Source organism: Gavia stellata, chromosome 10 (assembly GCF_030936135.1).
Source record: "Gavia stellata isolate bGavSte3 chromosome 10, bGavSte3.hap2, whole genome shotgun sequence".
Classification (NCBI taxonomy): Eukaryota; Metazoa; Chordata; class Aves; order Gaviiformes; family Gaviidae; genus Gavia; species Gavia stellata.
Genome location: NC_082603.1, coordinates 8477494 through 8494612, shown reverse-complemented (window position 1 = coordinate 8494612; position 17119 = coordinate 8477494). Strand labels below are relative to the sequence as shown.

The following is a 17119-nucleotide window of genomic DNA, read 5'->3' as shown; positions in this document are numbered from 1 at the left end:
TTTTCACTCTTTTTTTTCCTTAAAATTTAAACATGCTGTGATTTTCCACTAAATTTGTGATTGGCAGATGCAAATAAATCACGAAGACATACATCTGATAGCAGTTTTTGAATGCATTACCTAGACTGACAAAAGAAGTTCCTAAAAGGGCAACATATGAGGGAAGTAGACCCAGGCTAGCTAGTGGGACACTGGTGCAGGTCATCAGATAGGTTTATATTTAAGCCCGTCTGTTAAGCTTGCTTTCATGAATTATGACTCATGTTGCTTCTGGCTCTCATGGAAGAGTTGCTGGAACTTGCAGCGTGGGGGGTGCAGACCTGCTGCACCCTAGGAGGAGCAGGGAGAGCTGCTGTGTCTCAGACATGAACTCTGTCTGGAAATGTTAGGCACAGAGGGGGAGCATGTTTCTTCCTCTAGCTGTTCGTCTTCTGCGCATTCCACATTGACCCTTCTGCCTGGGAGAGGACAGGGGTGGTTTTGCTGTGACTGATGGTTTGTGACTGATGGGATGCCAGGGCTCCGCAGGCCATCCTGCCCTGTTTCCTCCTGTCCGCAAGCAGTCAGTCTTGGCTGCACATGTGTGGAGACTTCTGTTAACGTTTTTGTAGGGGGTCCAAGTCATGCTTAGGTCATCCTCATCTTTTTAAAGTCTGGTGCCAGAGTTTGACTCTGGGAGCTGCTGCAAATGCTAGTCAGTGCAGTAAGACCTCTCTTGTCTAGCTGATCAGTCTGAGGAAAGTCCGCTTGCTTGTCCTATTCACTCATGTTGCATCTGGTCCTGAGGGTTGTTCATTCATAGTTAGAGTGTGATTTGCCTTTGGACTCATTGAGCATCTCCCAAAAAGCAAAGAAGTCTTAGGAACCCCCAAATTGACGTGGTACAACACCTTCAGCCTGTACGCCTGACTGACTTGGGGGTGACAACAGCAAATGCTGTCTTTGTGTGGCTGGGTTGCACGCATTCTTGAGGAGGCAGGCAAGATGGGCTATTTCCAAATATACCTTGTGGATTCTGGGGTTGTGCCTTCCTCTACCACTACTTAGGCAGCTACTTGGAAGGCATGTGTTATCTGAGGAGATGTTCCCTACCTGTTCCGAGGGGAAGGTCTCACAGGAGCGTTTGTCTCATTGGCTGTTCATTGGAGTGTTTTGCTTGTTGATGGCTTTTTGATGCACACACACACATTTCTCTCCTCTCTTCTCCCCGTGTGTCTACGTCTCAGGTCGTCACTGTGAGAGTGTAATAGATGTGTGTCCCCGTAAGCCTTGTCAGAACGGAGGTACCTGTGCTGTTGCCAGCAATATGCCGGATGGGTTCATCTGCCAGTGTCCTCCGGTAAGTACTGTATCCTGAAACTGGATTGCCTGCCTCAGCTGTAGAGTTCTCTGGCTACAGTCTCATTAGTTTCACTGGTCCACTGTAGGTGAAGGTTATCTTTTCTGTACTACTTGCAGAGCTGTGTCCTTGGACACTCTTTACCCACATCCTTTAGTTTATCTACTTAGCTGGGAAACCCAGGGCTTCCAGGTGCCCTAGGAGAGTGACGCTGCCTGTTGTTACCCCAAACAATTCTGCTGTTGAGGCAGGATAGCTGGCTTTTCTGTCTTAAACCTCGCGTTAAATTTTGACAATTTTTTTGCTATCCTGTGTTCTCTGTGCTTACTGCAAGATTCCCCTTGTTCATGGCTCTTCTAAGTCCATTTCAAAATGTAACAGAGCCTTCTAAGTTCCTAGTTTATCCCTGAGGCTAGATCCGGAAAATCATGGCTCCTGCATTGAGGCTAGAGGAATTATGGGGGAGAAAGGGTTTGCATGTGACGCCTTGCCTCCAGCCCTCGGAGCATTGAAGAATAAGTTTGTGAGCCTGGTTGTTTTGCTTTTTTTTTTTCCCCCCGTAGGGTTATTCTGGAGCAAAATGTGAGTTCAGCAGCCACAGTACTTGTGGACAAGTGAAATGCAAGAAGGGGGAGCAGTGCATCCAGACATCTTCTGGTCCACGGTGCTATTGCCCCAAGCTGTCTGTGGGAGAGGAATGCCAGACAAACACGGGTTGTGCCAGTGCCCCCTGCCAGAATGGTGGAAGCTGCCACCCTCATTCTCAGCCTCCTTACTATTATTGTCAGTGCCCTGTTCACACCCAAGGCAGCCAGTGTGAACAGCCCGTTACTTCCAGCCCAGAGCCCCGAGGATGTTTGGATTCCCAGTGTGCAGAAAAAGCAAAAGATGGCTATTGTGATGAAGACTGTAACACTCATGCCTGCCAGTGGGATGGAGGCGACTGCTCCCTGACAATGGAAGATCCTTGGGCCAACTGCTCCTCTTCGTTGCGCTGCTGGATGCTTTTCAATGGACAGTGTGACGAGTTCTGCAACACACCCGAGTGCCTGTTTGACAACTTTGAATGTCAGCAAAATAGCAGAACATGCAAGTAAGGCTTGATCCCGAGAACGGTTTCTCTGTGTTCTGATAGCACTTTCAGTAGTTGGTATGCTTCATGCCTGCTGCTCCCGTCTCTTCCATTGTTTCTCTTGCTGGTCCTTGCTCTTGCTGAAAGTTTGGCATCAAGGAGTTTCTGCTGCTTTGTGTACTTTTTGTCTATTTTTGGAAAGAAGTTCTGGAATTTGTATGCTATGAACAAAGCTGATAGCCTGAGCAATGGTAATGTGTTAACCTGCTCGATGGATATGCCCTGCTTTCTGTGGAAATGTAAATAGAAGGCATTTCGCCTCGTTCTAGATTTTAACAGTAGTGCCTCTTATCCTGAATTTCACTCTGTACCGGCAATACCTGTATTTTTATCCCAGCTGTATTTGCTACCTCTGAATGTGTTTTCCAGCTTGTTTGTCATGACACTTCTTTCTCTTCAGTTATTTTTGATAAATGCTACAGCTTTGCTGTGATGATTCTCCCTTGGTGAGGCAGGAGGTGTTATAGCTTTATCTTAGTAAACAGCATAAGCAGTTCTCTTCCACTGGTACCAGAATTGAACCCCGTGTTCTTGGGGTGTTCTGTGCTTCCTACTCCCACCCTGACAGATTGCAAGCTTATCCTGGGGTTGTATTTCTTTCCCTTATATCCTGAATATGAGTGTTATTTTACCTCAGATGATTAGGAAGAGTGTAAGGGCTTGGCCCCTAGACTGCAGGTATACTGTACAGAATGCGTATGTCCTATATACTGCCTGTAACCCTTTCACTGTTCTAGGTATGACAAGTACTGTGCAGATCACTACGCAGATGGCCGCTGTGACCAGGGCTGTAATAGCGAGGAGTGTGGCTGGGACGGTCTGGACTGTGCTGGTGACAAAGCTGAGAAGCTGGCAGAAGGGACCCTAATAATTGTGGTATTGATGCCCCCTGACGAGCTGCTGGGTGATGTACGCAGCTTCTTGCGCACATTGGGAACTCTCCTGCACACCAATCTGAGAATCAAGCTGGACTCCCAGGGAAACCCCATGGTGTTCCCATACTATGGGGAAAGATCAGCAGCACGGAGTCGGCGATCGCTTGTGGTCATTCGCAAGCACAGAGAAGTAGAGCAAGAGGTCATTGGGTGAGTGGATGCCTTTGTGTTCCTCTGGTCTTGTTATGCTGGTAGTTCTCTGGGGCGTTCTGGACCTTCTGGGGCTGTAGCCCATCTATGCTTTTATGGGGAGGAAATGTAAAGTGAGCGCAACTGCCAAATTCAGTGCTGGGGAGGAAAGATTAACTTAAAAGGCCACAGTTTAACCTAGTGCTTTGGCAAAACTTTCTGTTGCTGACTTCTGTGCCCTTTTACTGTGTTTCTGCAGCACCAGGGTGTTCCTGGAGATTGACAACCGTCAGTGTGCAGAGGATTCAGAGCAATGCTTTCAGAACACAGAAGCTGCTGCAGCTCTCTTAGCTGCTCAGGCCATCAAGGGCATGTTGCCCTATCCTTTTGTGTCTGTCCAAAGTAAGTAATTGTAGAGGGAGAATGGCTTGTGGAGGAAGACAGTCAGTAAACTTGGGCTTGCAAAATTCATGCGCAGATTATTCATCATATGTCTTGCTGTTCAGTGTGGTTTCTGGGAGCTAATTTATTCGTCCCCAGTTATAGAAGTGCAATATACTTATTCTGCTCTGAGAGGACACCTGGTTAGTAAGGCAGGGCATTTAAGTTTGGAGCCTAGTCATTTCAATACCTGTAGAAACAGTAATCTCTTATGTGCTGCAGCAATGTGTCACACATTGCAGTGATCTTGTCTGCACTAAAAGCCATTCATGTGCTCTAAGCCATGGATTCAATGAAAAAGGTGCCGTTAGAGGCATGGGGAGGAGGGCACTCCTCAGTCTACGAGATGTTTTCTCCTCTGGCAGTATGTAATCCCTTAGATTTCTGCTCCCCTCTCCCTCATTCTGAGGTTTGGCTGCAACCTCGTACTAGATCGGTAATATCTATTTCTAGTTGGGTCATGCTCGTATCTTTATGCAGATCAGCTCTCTCTACGCTTATTCAGGGCGGCTGTCTTCAGCCAGCAGGACTCTTGAGGAAGGAGCAAGATCTTCAGTTCAGCAATCATACACTCTAAAAAATACTTCGAGAAACAAGATCAAGGGAAGCCAGAAAGACAGGATGTATTCTTACAACAGTTGCAGCAGACCCTGAACTTCCTCAGTATAGAGACAATACAGTCCCTGTGAGGAAGACTCTGAGTGAGAAAAGAAAGTATGTAGATTGAAGATAGTTGTCTCCACTTTGTTAATCTCATTGTATTTTAACTGGAATTTTTAGGTGAACCCTTGTTACCACCGAAGACCCAGTTGCTTTACCTACTTGCTGTGGCAGCTTTGATCATCCTCTTAATCCTTCTCTTGGGTGTGATGATGGCGAAGCGTAAACGCAAACATGGTTCACTGTGGCTCCCAGAGGGCTTTATTCTGCGCAGGGATCCTAGTAATCATAAGCGCAGAGAGCCAGTTGGGGAAGATGCTGTTGGACTCAAGTAAGTTTGCATTTAGGCCACTGACAGTGTGTTTTATTAGTGTGTTAGAGGATTTTGAGAATGTGGTGCATAAATCTTTTATTAAAGGCACTTAACTTTAATAAAGGCACTTAACTTCATAGAGAAAGCTGCCTTTTAAGCTAAAACTTCTTAGGCCATTTCTCTAAATTTTAATACATCTGTTTTGGACAGAAGAGCTTTAATTAACTGTAATCTATAAAACGCTAGTAAGGAATCTAATCTCCTGGTTATATTTGATTTGCTGACACTCTGTTTAGTTCAGTGGTTGGGTACTGTTTGCATAATTTCCTCCTGGATTAGGTGTGACATTTTTAGGTTGATAGGTAACAATGATCTTTTAATACATCTAGCTCAATGCATTAAAGACATGACTCAGAAATAATGGGAAGTTTCAAAAGAAGAATCCCATTTATGCAGTTTTGGCTTTCCACGGAATTAACCAAGTTTGCAGTTCTAAATGCATTTAATGCCACTGTTGGCTCGCTGAGATTTCTAATTTCTTGGTCCCTCAGTTTGCAAGCTACCACGCTTGCAAGCGTCCTATCCTTGGTCTCTGCAGGCTAGTATAAGAAGCAGTCATAGCACCTGGTCAGCCTGCAAAGTGATGTGTTCTTCTTGTTTGTTAGAAATCTGTCAGTCCAGATACCAGAGGGGAACCTGCCAGATTCTGGACCAACTGAACACTGGGCAGGTGATGGTGGACCTCAGCCAAAGAGAGCAAAGGTAAGGAGCTCCAAGACTTGAATATCGCATGCTTACCACTGAAACTGCTAGTGAGGAAAATGGCTGCATCAACTTCCAGAGTATGCCCCTTGCTCAAAACCTGCCTTTGCTTAGGGGTTTGGAACACATAACTAATGAGATCTGAGGAGCAAATCCTCAGGTTAACAGTGCCACCACAGGCCAGTAGAGAAACCAGCTAACTTCTGTTCCAGTGTCCCCTCCCTACCCAGGCTCTGCTGCATCAGAGGGAGGAGAAGGTTAACGGTAGTGTAATGTCTTGCAGTTCAGGCCTGATAACATATGGTGGGAGTGTGAAAGTTGAGAACGCCAAGCAGAGGTAAATGGAGACCGTCATTAGCTTAAAACACAACAAACAAACAAAACCAACCACAAAACAAAAAAACCACCCAAAACAAAGAAAACCCCAAGAACTTTCAGTGTCTTTGGCCACTTGATGAGCATTTTGAAACAACTGCTTCTTTTCCAACTGCTCAGGCTGAGGATCAAGCCTTGCTCCCAGAAGGTGATGAGCAGATAGATCAGCGCCAGTGGACGCAGCAGCACCTGGAGGCAGCAGACGTCTGTGGGAGCACGTCACTAGCCCTTACACCACCTCAAGCAGATCAAGAAGTGGATGTGCTGGATGTCAATGTCAGAGGGCCAGGTCAGTACTCTGAGTGTCCATGTGTTCTGCCAGCCAGCCACTGACCTCCCCTGTCTCCAATGGCTGGGACTGCTAACGTTTAAAAATTGTATGGCGTATACAGGAACAGCAGCAGAAGTTTTATGGTACTCAAGGAAAGCTTATGTGTGCTCCAGAAAAGAAAGCTGGAGATTGGATGATGGTCTGTAGCACATGGAATATCATGTAACCAGGAGAAAAAGAGTTCACTTAGCAAGCACCTGTAGGAACTACAGCTACAGGATCTCCTTTATAACAATGCATGCCTAAAAGATATTGTCAGAATGCCATTGCGGCAGAAATTGGAATGCATAGTTGTGCTGGAAATAACCCCCAGCTTCTCCACCTGAATCACTTCAGAGATTTGTGGCAGACTTCGCCAAGGACCAACTTAGCAGGGTTTATACCTGAGGTGTCTGTTATCTGGGGTAGAAGCAAAGATGGTCTTTTCCTGAATAAGATGACTTCTGGCAATCAATATACCCTGATTAGCAGTGTGTGAGACATCTGTGCTGGAACAGAGTGGCAATACAGCAGGCTTGTTAATGATTTTTTTTTTATTCACTGATTTATATCCTCAACTTACGAATTCAGTGAGTTGATCACCGTGACACAATTGTTAACTTTGAAGGTAACTTCTTTAACACGCACACATGCACACAGGCTTGCTGTCTTTCAGTCTCAAATGACTAGATGCAATAAGAATGCTCTGCTGCTTTTTCTAAGTGTAGCACTAAGTCTGTGTAACTTGGTTATTACTGGATGACCCACCCAGTCCCTTACCGATTCCTGTGTTCTGAGGGGAGAGAGTTAACCAAGAACTTTATCCTGGTTGGAAGAACTGCAAGCATGGCTCTTGTTCATACGCAGAGAAACTATTCTGATGATACTGCTGCAATTGCTTTTTATTGGATTTTGTGGGAATATTTCCATGCAATTTAATGATGACTGGACCCATTCTCTCAGTTCCCTTCTATTGTCTTTTCTGCTCCTTGACCCATTAGCTCTCCTAAATGCAAAGCACAGGGAAGGAAGGATTTCTGTGTAACGAGTGTGAGAACATAAACCATCAGTTTCTGCCAACTTTAAGCATTTCTTTATTTTGCATATTGAAGCCTCTAGTTGTATGGTGGGCTAAAAGCTTTCCAAGTGCAGGCAGTAATGTTTTTAAGTCTTCAGACTGCTTATTTTCGTGTTCACTCAAAGCTTTGTCCAACAATAGCAATGGTATAATAGTGATTTGTGAGTTGCTTTCATGCCATTCAGATGCAACTGTGAAGCTTGCAGCAAGCTCCTGTAAGCTATCACCCTACCCCAGCATCAGAAGCAAGCAGCTGAGTTACTGTCAGGGGAAGAAATAGTTTAAAAAGTCTGAGAACTGTTGGAGTAACGGGTTAGTAAGGAGGGGTAGGATTCCTCACAGTTAATGTAGCTATTCATTTGCCCTGGCCACTTTCCTCTTCCTTTGCAGACAGAGGGAAGAAATAGGCACTTCTGAGAGGTAGTTCCTCTCTGTCTCAGGCAGAAGTCTCCTGAAGACTAGATGGCTCATGCTCCAGTAATGCCTCGCTGCCCTAATTACAAAGGGTGTTGAGGCTGAGTGACTTGGGTGCAGGTGTCTGGGCTGGAGCCATCTGAAGCTGGGTGAGTTAGACCCTGGCTACAGGTCCAGGTGGCAGGTAGAACAATAGAGATCTTTTCCAGAGAGAGGAGAGGCAAGTCGAAATGCCTCGGTGTACCAAGAGGTTGTTCCCTCTCTTAAATCCAGCACTTTCTGCAGTCTCTTGGGTCCAGTCTCCTACAGAATTATTGCCTAGAGGTTTTGCCAGGGAGTGCTCTACATCCCAGCTTTCAGTATATTGTTTCTGTGTAAGAGTCCTTCATTTGTACCTATCTGTTGAACTTTTGGCTTTACCATCTCACTCTGAGTTTTACATTTGCTCGGGGGCTGTATTCTTGAAAGAGAGCAAATAGAAGAGTTTTTATAAAAATGCTGCTGTTACCTTTGTCTCCCCATGCTGTGCTTTCTCTGTGTCCCCCAGAGTGGTGAGGACATTCTTTTCACTGCAGTTACTGTGAGTGTGTAACCAGGGTAATGCAATTATAGGCATAACTGGTAACACCACCTATAATTAAAACTGATTAACTGTCCCTATTATATGCCCCTCTTTTTCAGTTACTAAAACTTCAGTGGTTCAGACTGGAATTTTCCGTGCTGTGTGTCTGCCTCCGGCTGGATCCTTTTGGGTTCTTTTCCAGCTATTTAAAAGAACAAGCTTCAAGGAGGAAAAAAGACATTGTGTCCTCAGCTTTTTTTCTAGTAGTCCATCAAGCACTTAATTGTGACGGTCTAGCTGGATGTGCTTTTTGCTAGCCTCATAAAACTACCCATGTGTGGCCAACTTACAAAGCTCTGAAAAGAGCTGCACATACCTGAGACACTTTTTGGAAGGTGGCAGCTAATTTTTCCAAGATTTAGTGCATATTATAGCTGTGTCCCTACAGAGCAGCTAGGCATGATCCGTCCAGGACTACTGCAGTGCTTGAGCAAGCAAGAGCTTTCCTGTGAGTGCTTTTCCCAGGGCTGCGGTGCTGGAGAAAAGGCAAGCTCCTTTCTGTGCTTCGTCTCTCTGCTCTTTGTGTTCAGGCAGTTCGGAGGAGACCACAGCCTGACTTGAATGCTGAGAAGTATTCATTTGGGACAAGGAAGCAGAGCCAGCAGTGGGAGGGAGAAGCACAAAAGGAGGTATAGCCTTGGACAACAGGCAAGAGGGTCTATAGACAAGACTGGGTCTTGGAACTGAACCCCGGCCCATACGTCAGCACTCCGCTGCCGTCCAAGGGAGGCTGAGAAAGGAGCTCAGTGAAAGGCTGCGCGTCCTCTGACTGTGTGCCACTAGGAGGAGCGTGGATGCTGCTGCTGCCAGCCTGGCTGGGGAGCAGAGCTGGAGGCCACAGCCCTCATCTCTGCGGGTGCTCCGCACCCTTCCCCGTGGTAGAACGACAGATTTCTGGAAAGTTTTGGAACTGCTGTAAAATAGAGAGTCGGGAGAGCCTGGTGATCAGAAGTCGGCAAGTGGGTCAGGGCATTAGAACTCTGTATGTTGCTTTCAATAGGAGATCATCGCCTTGTTTATCTGCACAGAATCCTAATTCTGCCATCACATCGTATGCCTTTCTGCAGGGCTCACGCACTTCATTCAGTGCAGACAGTGCACTGTAGATTGAGAGTTGTGCAGGCGGGGAAGCTGTTGCCTGTAGGGTCCAGGAACGTCCCCTGTTTGTACATGGAATAAATCAGGCAGTTGCTGACAGATTGTCTTGAATTTCTGCTAGCAAACCACTCTGGAGAAGCAAAATTTGTGTTCACCTTTGCAGAGCTCCAGCGGGGCGCTTAGCACAGAGTGTTTCACTCCTGCTGCCATCTTAGTTCCTCTTACTTTCTAGGTGCCTACGATGCACGTGGAGTAAAGCAGTAAAACCAGTAAGCAAGCATTGGTGTCTACAGTTAGAGTCTTTGGTTTTAGGTAATGAATATGCTGTAAAGTTCAGAGTGTGCTGAAACTGAAGCACTTAGCATTTGATAGGTTGCTGAAAATATGTGGAGATCTTTCTTTAACAAGGGTAAAAAATCAGCAGCATGAGCTAGTCTTCCTGGACTCATCGGGATCAGCAGACAGGGAGGGGAGGTTCTTCCAAGGGAGCTAGGTTAAATTAGAGGTTTGGAGGAGCCTTTCTCCTTCCAGTGGCAGCGGAAGGATCCTGGTTGGATGAATGTGAATTGAGCCTTTGTGGATGTCCCATCAGTGTGAGCCCATCGCTGGAGACTTGTGGAGAGCCACAAGTATCTTTCAAAGCACTCAAACTGTGGTGAGACTTCCAGCAATTTGTAGCTGCGGACAGTCCCTGCTGCGATGGAGGGGCACGTGGGGAACAAGGCATTGCGTGTGTGTAGGATGCTACTGGTACACCAGTGAATAATACTGGATTAGATCCTGTTCCATGGTCCCTTCCTGCCTGGTGTAGTTCCGTGAAATTACAGCGTGTGCTTGATCAGTTTGTTTAGGGCTGTGGTCGTGGATATTATTAAAAGCAAAATGAGGTTGGTTCAGGCAGTCGTACTGTGGTGCTTTCCAGCTTTGAGTGCTTGACTCACAACTTCAGGGTCCTTCTAATGAAGACTTTGGTGTGTAATAGATCCAAAGGCTTTTGTCTGCATTTCTCTTCAGGTTACTATCTGCAAAATGCCACCAATAATCAGTGGCTAGTTATCCCATAATTTTTCTCTGTAAATGGTTTCTTTTCCCCAGGTATGTGATTAGAACATCCATGTGAATAGTTATACTTAGTCATCTGAAGTCTTTGATTTTTATAGCCCTTGCTTCTCTTTAGGAACTTAGCTAACCTTTACATTTTGAGGAAGTTTTTCACGTTAGCAGCAAATGTTTTTTGTTTATAATGTTCTTATTTATTTGAGAAGTATCTGAGTTCTCTTGGGGTTGCAGGAAGTATTAAAGTCCTGCTTGGAAGGAAAACAACTTGCTAACTCTCTTGGGCTCTAAGATAAGAGATGACGTCTGAATTAAAGTGACTGGAGGGATTGTCTCTAGCTGTAGGTGCTCAAGGGGAGAGGATTGTGTGAGGGTTTCCTTCCCTTTGCTGTCACTGTCAGGTTACTATGATAACATCTATTCTGTTGCAGATGGATGTACTCCGCTTATGTTGGCATCTCTGCGTGTGGGCAGCTCCGATATTAGCGAGGATGATGAGGATGCAGAAGATTCCTCAGCAAATATAATAACAGATTTGATCTATCAAGGCGCTAATCTGCAGGCCCAAACAGACCGTACTGGGGAGATGGCACTGCACTTAGCAGCCCGTTATTCAAGAGCAGATGCGGCGAAACGTTTGCTGGATGCTGGTGCGGATGCTAATGCGCGGGACAACATGGGACGGACTCCCCTACACGCAGCTGTAGCTGCAGATGCCCAGGGTGTCTTCCAGGTACAGCAGCTGAAGAAGTCCTTTTAGAGTATCTGTGCCCTGTAATTACATGAGCCTGCCCAAGCTGTGCTCTGTTCACTCACAGCCTTGCTCTCATGCCTTCCACAGTGTGATGGCCAGGTGAAACTGTATTTTACATCCAGTTTCCTCAGGTATTCATAGCTTGAAGAACTCAGCATGCATAAATCATCTGGCATGTATTCATTTGGTCTGTTTGCCTCTGTCACCTATTATCCGTGTCCTTGCATTTCAGTGCTCAGGCTGCTTTTTCATCATAAAGTTTCTCTTGAGTTTCTGCCAAATGCTCAGTTTTGCTCTGTAGCGTTATTGAAAAAAATCTGTCTTCCCCTGTTGTCCAGATCCTGATCCGTAACAGAGTGACGGACTTGGATGCTCGGATGAATGATGGAACGACCCCATTAATTCTGGCTGCAAGGCTGGCTGTGGAAGGAATGGTGGCCGAGCTAATAAATTGCCAGGCAGATGTGAACGCTGTAGATGACCACGGTAATGTGAATGTGACGTACTAGGCTGGGCAAACATTTGTCATGGTGTGAGCAAGGAGGGGAGGGGCTTCTGCTCTACCAGAGTGTGGGCTGCTCATAAATTCTGTAGCTACATCAGACACTAGGCTCTCCCGCGGAAGCCCTCCCAGCAGTAATAAACTGCAGGCTGCTGCACAGTGGCTTGGTTAGACAGTCCTGGAAGAGAAGTGGGGAAAAAAAAAGGGGTTGGATATGCTGGGATTTTCTGGACTGCAGACATGACTCTGTAGATAGGTTATTTAAAAAAATCCCAGAGCAAGCGCTGGAAGTCCCATTGCAGCTTGGTGACATAGGGATGTGTCACAGTGTGGTGATTTCCAAAGTGTAAATGTGAATTCAGGGCATGTTCACATGCTACGAGCCGCACTGCAGTTGCTTTCTTCCCTCAGTGTACTCTGTCCATCTTGGTGGTTTAGAAAATAGCTCCTCAGTTTGTTACTGAAGTTGTTGGGTTTCCCTGCAGGTAAATCTGCTCTTCACTGGGCTGCTGCTGTCAACAATGTGGAAGCAACACTAGTGCTGCTGAAAAATGGAGCCAACAGAGACATGCAGGATAACAAGGTATAGTTTGGGTGTGCTCAGCATGGCTGTCCTTCCTAACACAAAGCGTCTCCTTGCTGTTTAAAGTGAGCTAAGTTCAGATTTTCTAAACTGGGTGCTCCGTTCAGGTCTTCCAAACCCAGACTGTGACTGGAACTCTCCCCAAGTGCTGGATGTCCTGTAGGATTTCTGATGTGGGAGAGCAGTTCTCTTCCTTGTGTGGCCAAGTCCTGGGCATCAGTGCTGTCCTGCTTTTCTTGCAGAAAAGGAATGCAGTCAGCGGTGTGTGAGAGCACCAGGGCAAAGTGCTGCTGGTGTCAAACAGCTGGATTCTGGTTAGCAGAGAGCCAGATCTGGCAGCACAGCAGCAGTCACATTTCCAGGGATCTCAATGCAGGGTGGATATGGGAGAGAAGCCTCTCTGTTTGAGAGGCTGTCTGCACTGTGCAGACCTCCTGTAGCTTCGCTGTTAAGTTTTTGCTGTGTCTAAGGCCTTGATTTCTTTCCTCTGCCTAGGGTTTCTTTTTTGGATTATTATGTATTGCTTAGTGGATTTTAGAGCTACCAGCAAGCTGCAGTTCTTCGCTGGGCTGTTGTAGTCCTTTGTACCTCTCCCTCAATGGGAGGGAAATGGGAGAAAGGCATCAGATGCTTTCACAGTTCCTCCAGAGACCCACGGCAGAATAGTGCACTTCCTGGTGGGATAGTTTAGCCTGTGTGCTCCACTGCTGTGTATGAAAAAATCCCCTGTAATCTGCCTTTTTCAATGGGCACCTCTCAGGGTGGGCTGTTCTTGGAGACAATTAATGCAACCCTGCATTAAACAGTGCTTCCAGGTGTTGCCGCACCATTAAGGGAGTGTTACCTATAAGTCAGTCCCCCCACAGTGAAGCCGCTAAAATACTTATTCTCTCTGTTTTCAGGAAGAGACACCGCTCTTCCTTGCCGCTCGGGAAGGCAGTTTCGAAGCAGCAAAGATCTTGCTGGACCATTTTGCCAATCGAGACATCACAGACCACATGGACCGCCTGCCCCGAGATGTGGCCCAGGACCGGATGCACCACGACATAGTGCAGCTTCTCAACGAGTACAATGTGGCGCACAGCCCCGCTGGGCACCCCGGCGCCATGCTGAACTCTGCCCTCTCCCCAGTCATCTGCGGCCCGAATAGGTCTTTCCTCAATCTGAAGCACACTTCGTTAAGCAAGAAGTCACGAAAACCGAATGCCAAAGGCATCATGCCTACAAACCTCACCAAAGATGCAAAGAGGAGAAGGAAGAAGTCCCTCAGTGAGAGCAAAGGGCAGTTTTCGGAGAGCTCAGTGACCCTGTCACCAGTTGATTCCCTAGAATCACCCCATGCTTTTGCATCCGAACCAACATCATCTCCTGTGATGCCATCGCCGGGGGTGTTACACTCGTCGCCTGGCTCACTGCTGACCGCTCCGTCAGTGCAGGCTGCGCACACAATGTCCTTCTCCAACCTCCATGAGATGCAGCCCTTAGGACGTGGATCCAGCACCGTGCTCCCATCCGTCAGCCAGCTGCTTTCGCAGCACAGAACCACCCCTCCTAACAGTGGGCTTGGCAGGCTCCGGCCAGCCAACGTTTCCACCGAGTGGATGAACCGTATGGAGGTGAATGAGTCCCAGTACAACGAGATGTTTGGCATGGTGCCGCAGGTGATGCATTCACACCCCAGTGTTTCTCAGCAGAGCGGTTTGGTTCAAGCAGATACAAAGCACATGGGAGTGTCCAGGGAGTCTCTGCCCCCTATCATGACTTTCCAGCTGGTTCCCAAGGGTGGCATAAACCAGCAAGCACTGCCACAGCAGGCCCAGTCAAACTGCGCTCAGAACATGGCTGGTCCTCTTAGCTCCATGTACCAGATACCGGATTTAGCTCAGCTGCCCAGCGCCTCGTTCTCCATGGCTGCCATCCCTCAGCAGGAAGGGCAGGTGGCTCAGACGGTCCTCCCGGCCTACCACCAGTTCCAGAGCTCGATGGGGAAGTACCCCACGCCTCCGTCACAGCACAGCTGCTACTCCTCGGCCACAGAACGGACTCCTAGCCACAACCGGCACTTACAAGGGGAGCACCCGTACCTGACTCCGTCGCCCGAATCTCCAGACCAGTGGTCAAGCTCCTCCCCACACTCTGCCTCTGACTGGTCTGATGTGGCAACCAGTCCCAGTAACAACCAGCGCGGGCCGGCGGCCGCTCACATGACAGAGCAGCAGCGGAACAACATGCAGGTGTATGCCTGAAGGCTGGCCAAGGTGAAGCCCGATTAAAGTGGACTCCTGAACTCATGAAGGTCTTCCAGGATGGAAATGAAGAACCATTTTAGTATCCAAGAGTCTTAATGAGCCCAGGCTGTTCGTTCCTTGGAGGGACTGTGGTCACTGTAGGCTTGTATGCTTTTATGCTAAACAGAGAACTGTAGAAGCTGGTGATGGAGAAGACCACCTGGGTCACTTCTACCCAACTCCTGTGCACCTTGGGTGTGATTGCTGTCTGCACTGGATTCTCCAGTCGGCTTTTAAATATGTTCCACCATTTCTTTGGGGAGACAGCTCTTCAGCTTAATGCATCTCATGGTCATTTCTCCAGAAATTTAGCCAAAACCAGCTTTGTATCCTTATTTTGTTACTGCTTTTGTTACCCACATAACCTCTCTCTGAAGCACCTTCTACTAGTTCTCCTCGAGTTCAAGTTGCCTTGTCTTGACACAGCTCAGAGCTGCACCCACATTCCTAGACCCCTCCTTCCCGCAGCCGCTCTTGCTCAGCAAGCGAGCCGGACTTCCCAAAACACCTGCAGGTCAAGTGACACCTTCTGTCACGCAGCTTCACCCTTTCCTCTTCAAGAGCCTTTGTCTTCTTACAAACCCACTAACACCCCTTAGCATTCTCACTGCCTGCCCCCCAGGTATTATGAGATTATATATACATATAGTCTTCTCTTAGGTATTTTTTTTTCCCCCCTCCCAAAAACGCTCGTCTGACCTGGTCTTCCCCCCGTGGTGGCCTGTAGGCACATCTCTCCTGTGTTGTATGTCTTCCCTGAGACACACCTGACCATTCTGACACACTACCCTCCCTGTGCCCCCGTCCTGCCAGGTGTGTCTGTGACCACCTTCACGGGCTCCCGTGCCAGAAGAGATGCCCTGCAACTGATACAGGCCTTTTGGGAAACCCTTGGGATGAGCATGAGTGTTTCAAAACCCGGTAACACAAGCTCCCAGCGTTCTTGCACAGTACTCCCCTCCCCTCCATCCAAGGGTGGCTGTGTGTCCTGTCCTCCAGATACCATATGCTGCCTCTTTATGGTATTATCAAGTGTCAAGGACATCGTTACATGTTTGCAGTGTGTGTCCTTCTGCGTCAGGAATGGCATCCAGCCCTTTGAAAGTGTGCCTTTCGCTCCAGCCCTGGGACAGGGCTGCCTTGTTTTCCCCTCCCAAGAAGGAGGCTGCAGCACTGACTCCCAAGCAGGCTTCCAGCAGCAGCAGCGTGCCTGAAGCCAGGAGCTGGGCTTAAGCGGCAGACCAAATAGCTCAGAAAACGTTGCCTAATGCAGTTTGGTTAACAGGTTTGGGGCTGTCCTCTGCTCTCAGCTTCAGCCTGTATTGAGATTTCCCAACTGAGGTGCCCCACGTGCTCTGTGGGACGGTAGTGCCATTCGTACTGCAGCTCCCCTGATATTTTTGGAGTTACAGAAGCCAGCTGTCGCTGACCTTAGACAAACAGCTGCTCTTTCTGCTTTGTCCGCAAGAGCAATGCTTCTCTGAAAGGCTCTGAACCAGTCAGCAGCCGAAGTGAACATTCCTGGGGATGGTTTGCTCCTACCTCTTTGGGGGAACCCTGCAGATACGCGTTCCAAAGAGATTGGGGCTGTCGGCTGCCGCCAAGGGACAGAGAAGACCACTCCCCTCTGAGCAGCGGCCATTCAGCATCCTACCATGTACAGTATTTTCTCCAATGTTTCTTTTCATTCTAATCAAGAGTAAAAGCTTTTTCTTTCGATTCGACTCAATGGTACATGAAGGCAGGGCCTCAGGAAGAGCTGGTTCCCGGGGCCGTCGTTTTGGGCTGAAGTTTTTAATTCTGAAGTTACTGCTTTTTACGACGCACACAGCGTTCCCCGGCACGCTCGCCGCAGTGCGTCCTGTGAAGTTTAGCTGCAACCGACTCAGACCTCCGGGCAGGAGCCCACAAGCTCCTGGAGGTCTGTCCAGGTACATGTTTCACTGCAAATAATGAAGTGTTGCTACATCGATGCTAAAGAAACAAAGGGCTTTTCCTCATTAGCCCCAAATAACCAAGTGCCTTTTTATATATGTGGCTACCTTTTACAAGATGAGTGCTTTCTGTGGAATGAAGCCAGTTCCGTGCCTGGCGTGTTAATACGATGGCCCTCTGCCTTTTTTTTTTTTTTAACTACTTGTAAAGATAATATCTCCTTAAGGTGGTATTTTATCTCGTAAGTTGTAGAGTAACCATTCACACAGCAGCATTTTCCTGTATTAATAATGGAAAATATTTGCTTATTTTTACATTTTTTATAAAAGTCTTTTATGAAAATAGTTGCTGCAAAATGTATAAGCAATTTTTATCCCCAGAATAAAGAGTATG

At 47.4% G+C, this 17119-nt stretch overlaps 1 protein-coding gene across 1 annotated transcript in view; it reads left to right on the top strand.

Moving 5' to 3' along the window:
* NOTCH2 (notch receptor 2) overlaps nt 1-17119 on the top strand; it is an 88180-nt gene extending 71061 nt beyond the window's left edge. Inside the window, exons 23-33 of the mRNA XM_059822159.1 lie at nt 1227-1339; nt 1903-2432; nt 3209-3556; nt 3795-3937; nt 4757-4967; nt 5615-5711; nt 6207-6375; nt 11096-11397; nt 11757-11904; nt 12406-12503; nt 13406-17119. Coding sequence (XP_059678142.1) covers nt 1227-1339; nt 1903-2432; nt 3209-3556; nt 3795-3937; nt 4757-4967; nt 5615-5711; nt 6207-6375; nt 11096-11397; nt 11757-11904; nt 12406-12503; nt 13406-14749 — 3503 coding nt within the window. The 3' untranslated portion in view covers nt 14750-17119. The remainder of the gene's footprint in view (nt 1-1226; nt 1340-1902; nt 2433-3208; nt 3557-3794; nt 3938-4756; nt 4968-5614; nt 5712-6206; nt 6376-11095; nt 11398-11756; nt 11905-12405; nt 12504-13405) is intronic.